Below are 3008 nucleotides of genomic sequence, written 5' to 3'. Positions count from 1 at the left end.
TAATGACACGGGCAGCGAGCGGAGCCGTGCCATTAAGGAGCCGTCCAGGGCTATAATCATACCGAAGCAGAAAAGAGCCGCCGCGGTAATTAAGGCTGATGATTAGGCGAAGAGGAAACTTTAGAAGATCGCAGCACTGCCTCCTCTCGCCGCCGGCCCGGCCCCTCCCGGTCCCCTCTGTCCCTCGGCCGCACCCCCCCCTCTACTCCCCCAACCCCCGCCCCGTACGGGTCTCGCCGCCCTCCCGGAACGGGGAATTCTCCGGGGTCACACTGGGGGGGAAGGAGAGGTGGGGGCGGCGGGGTGCCGATCCCTCACTCAGTGCAGCACCCTCGCGGAGAGCCCACTCGGCGCATTTTTCATCCGCAAAAGGGTTTCGGTTGTGTTTCTTCGGCAGCGGGACCTGAGTTGGGCAGAAAACACTCTGCAGAGGTTAGATCTGTAATTATTATTATTATTATTTTTTCCAGCGTCAATTACACACGTGATGAATAGATGAACTTTAATAAATTAGGAGCACGCAGTCCTTAATTAAGAGGTATATCAAACTAGCACTGTGAAAGCATTTCTCTCACTTTTTGACTTCCTACCAGCGGTATGACTAAAGAGCATCCTTTTAAAAGCGTTTCTAATTACCACGCGGATAAAAGCAAATGCGTATTATTCTTTTCATAATTATTTTAATCTTACACCGGGCGTTATTTCATCCTGTGCCTGCAACTTTCTCTGTTGTTCCTTTTCTTTATCTTTTTGTTTTTTTTAAAATGTCCAGGAAACGCAGTTTGGGAGCTGCTTTTGTGTTACTTATAAACGAAGCTCTAAAAAAACCCAACACCAAAGCAAAACAAAAGCATAACAAAGTGTGTTGGGGAGGTGGCAATGCATCTTCTCATGTGTGGGGCTGTGCACTCCGCTCTGCGCTCTGTGCCCCGACTCCAGGGGAGATTCAGACATGGTTGCAGATTCGGTCCGTGTGGGCTTCAGATCTGTGCTGCTGCACCGTTTTGGTTTATGTCCTGCATAAACCGACCAGGATTCCACCAGCGAACCTTGTTCTCACTTGAGATTCCCAATCTTTCTGCCGGTCCGGGACATCCCCAGCCCCACTAACACAAATCACAACGTCCTGCTCTCTCTGTAGGGCATTTATGACTTTTCCCTGAGGGCCGTTAGGGAGCTGATTTTGGGGAGGAGAACTGGGCCGGTTGGAATTTTCTTCTGCCCACGCTCCTCCACCCAGGCCAGGCCAGGGAGCACCCAGAAGGAGAGAATGTAATGAGTGTGCTGTGCTGGGTCCAGGGATCCTCTTGACCCCTCGCAGCTCTCTTCATCCAGCTCTGACAGCACCTCTCCAGGTGTCATGCACAACAAACTGGGACCGGATCAGGCAATTGTGGCGTGGGAAGGAGTGTGGGGGTTGTGTACGAGGAGCCGTGTTACAAAACCCCACTCTTCAGTGCGACTAATAGTAGGGTTTGCACACTCGTTATTTATTGCTAGCAGTGTTACTGCAGACCTCGATGGGACAAGGATTAAAGCCAGGGGTGATATGCAAAGAGATGTGATGCCTTTCACTACACCAGCTAACCAGACTGAGTCAGGTTGTATTTTAGGCAACGCAGCCCCGATTTGGGCTTTTCTCTGAGATTGAAAGTAACAGTTGCTCCCACAAGCTGATTCCTCATTCACTCCTCTTCTTAACCCCATTTTCTCTCATCTCCTTCCCCAGAAAGTCTCTCTTTGCTGGGAGGTACTCACAGAGAGATGCGGGACTGCAGTGCCCTGGCTCCGCAAGCTCTCTTGCTGCGGGGTGAGTCTGTCCCTCTTTCCTCTTTCAGCACCCCCCCACCCCCCACCTTCCTTTCCCTTCTCCATGCTTCCTGCACCGTGACAAGTAAATGAGAATTGATAGACACGCAGGAACAATGCGTGTGTGTCAAGAACAATGCACCGTCCTCAGAAAGCCATTGTGGGACTGCTGAAAATGCTACTGATAATTATACCAAGCTCCCAAAGTCAATGCCTGCTGGAAGGGCGCCTGGGGAAGGAGAGCTCGCAGGAGGGCAGGTCATGGTGACACCGAGCTGGGGCTCATATCCCATGGGTGCAGCTCCCATGCTGTATGGCTGTGGCCTGGACATTGTCCCCATGGAGTTTGAGAGCCCTCTCTGAGCTGTCATCTTTCAAAAAGGTGGAAGAAGGAGGGGAACAGAGGGGCAAACTTCTCCCGGCGTCGAGAAGCATGGGACAGAAGTCAGCTCTGCCAGTCTGGTTTGGTTGGCCTTGGGGTGCCACAGGGGCGTTTGGTACTACAGTGTGGCAGGTCTTGCTTATGGCGTTTGCCTTCCTTCAGCGTCAACCTATACTGAGCTCAGAAACTTTTCCGTTTAAAGTCTGAACTTGGAAGTTTCTCTCCTCCCTCACCCCTCCCCTCCCTCATCCTCCGATCAGTTAAACACAGGAGAAAGAAACCCCACGCGATACTGAATGCCGGGTCGGCAGCCTCGAAAACACAGAGGTTCGATGACAATTAATTAAGTCTTTTCCCCGATCCAGGACTTCAGAGCGACCTCAGATCAGCAGGGATTTCACCCGTGCCGGGGAACCGAGGTTCCGAGGGCTGTCCCGTGAGTGTCCACCGCGTTCCTGGGGAGGGCGGTCCCGGACACGGCCGTCGGGGCTTCATGGGAGCTGCCTCCGGAGCAGTCACCCTGTCCCAACTCCCGCGTATCCCCCATCTCCCGGCAGCCCTCAGAAGCTGTCTCAGCGAGTACGGATCCCAAGGATGCCCCGAGAGCCCCCCGCGCCCCCAACCTCCCGCCTCTGTCCGTCGAGGCTGCTTCTGCGCGCCCCGTCCTGGGGCTCTCAGCTGGAGAGGGACGGGGAGGGAGGGAGGGCAGGGGGAGGAGAGACGTTGCAGACAAACTGAGGCTGTTTTGCAGGCGCCAGGAGCGGGGAGATGAAAGGGAAGCTCCTGGGGGAAGTGGCTGTGCAGTTTGACCGGCTCC

At 54.1% G+C, this 3008-nt stretch overlaps 1 protein-coding gene across 1 annotated transcript in view; it reads right to left on the bottom strand.

Annotated features, from left to right (window-relative positions):
• MSX2 (msh homeobox 2) overlaps nucleotides 1-2738 on the bottom strand; it is an 8460-nt gene extending 5722 nt beyond the window's left edge. Inside the window, exon 1 of the mRNA XM_031555654.1 lies at nucleotides 2593-2738. Coding sequence (XP_031411514.1) covers nucleotides 2593-2738 — 146 coding nt within the window. The remainder of the gene's footprint in view (nucleotides 1-2592) is intronic.
• Between the last annotated feature and the right edge of the window lie 270 nt (nucleotides 2739-3008).

Source organism: Meleagris gallopavo, chromosome 15 (genome assembly GCF_000146605.3).
Source record: "Meleagris gallopavo isolate NT-WF06-2002-E0010 breed Aviagen turkey brand Nicholas breeding stock chromosome 15, Turkey_5.1, whole genome shotgun sequence".
NCBI classification, from domain to species: domain Eukaryota; kingdom Metazoa; phylum Chordata; class Aves; order Galliformes; family Phasianidae; genus Meleagris; species Meleagris gallopavo.
Note: the sequence above shows the minus strand (reverse complement) of the source record. Positions and strands in the feature narration are given on the sequence as shown.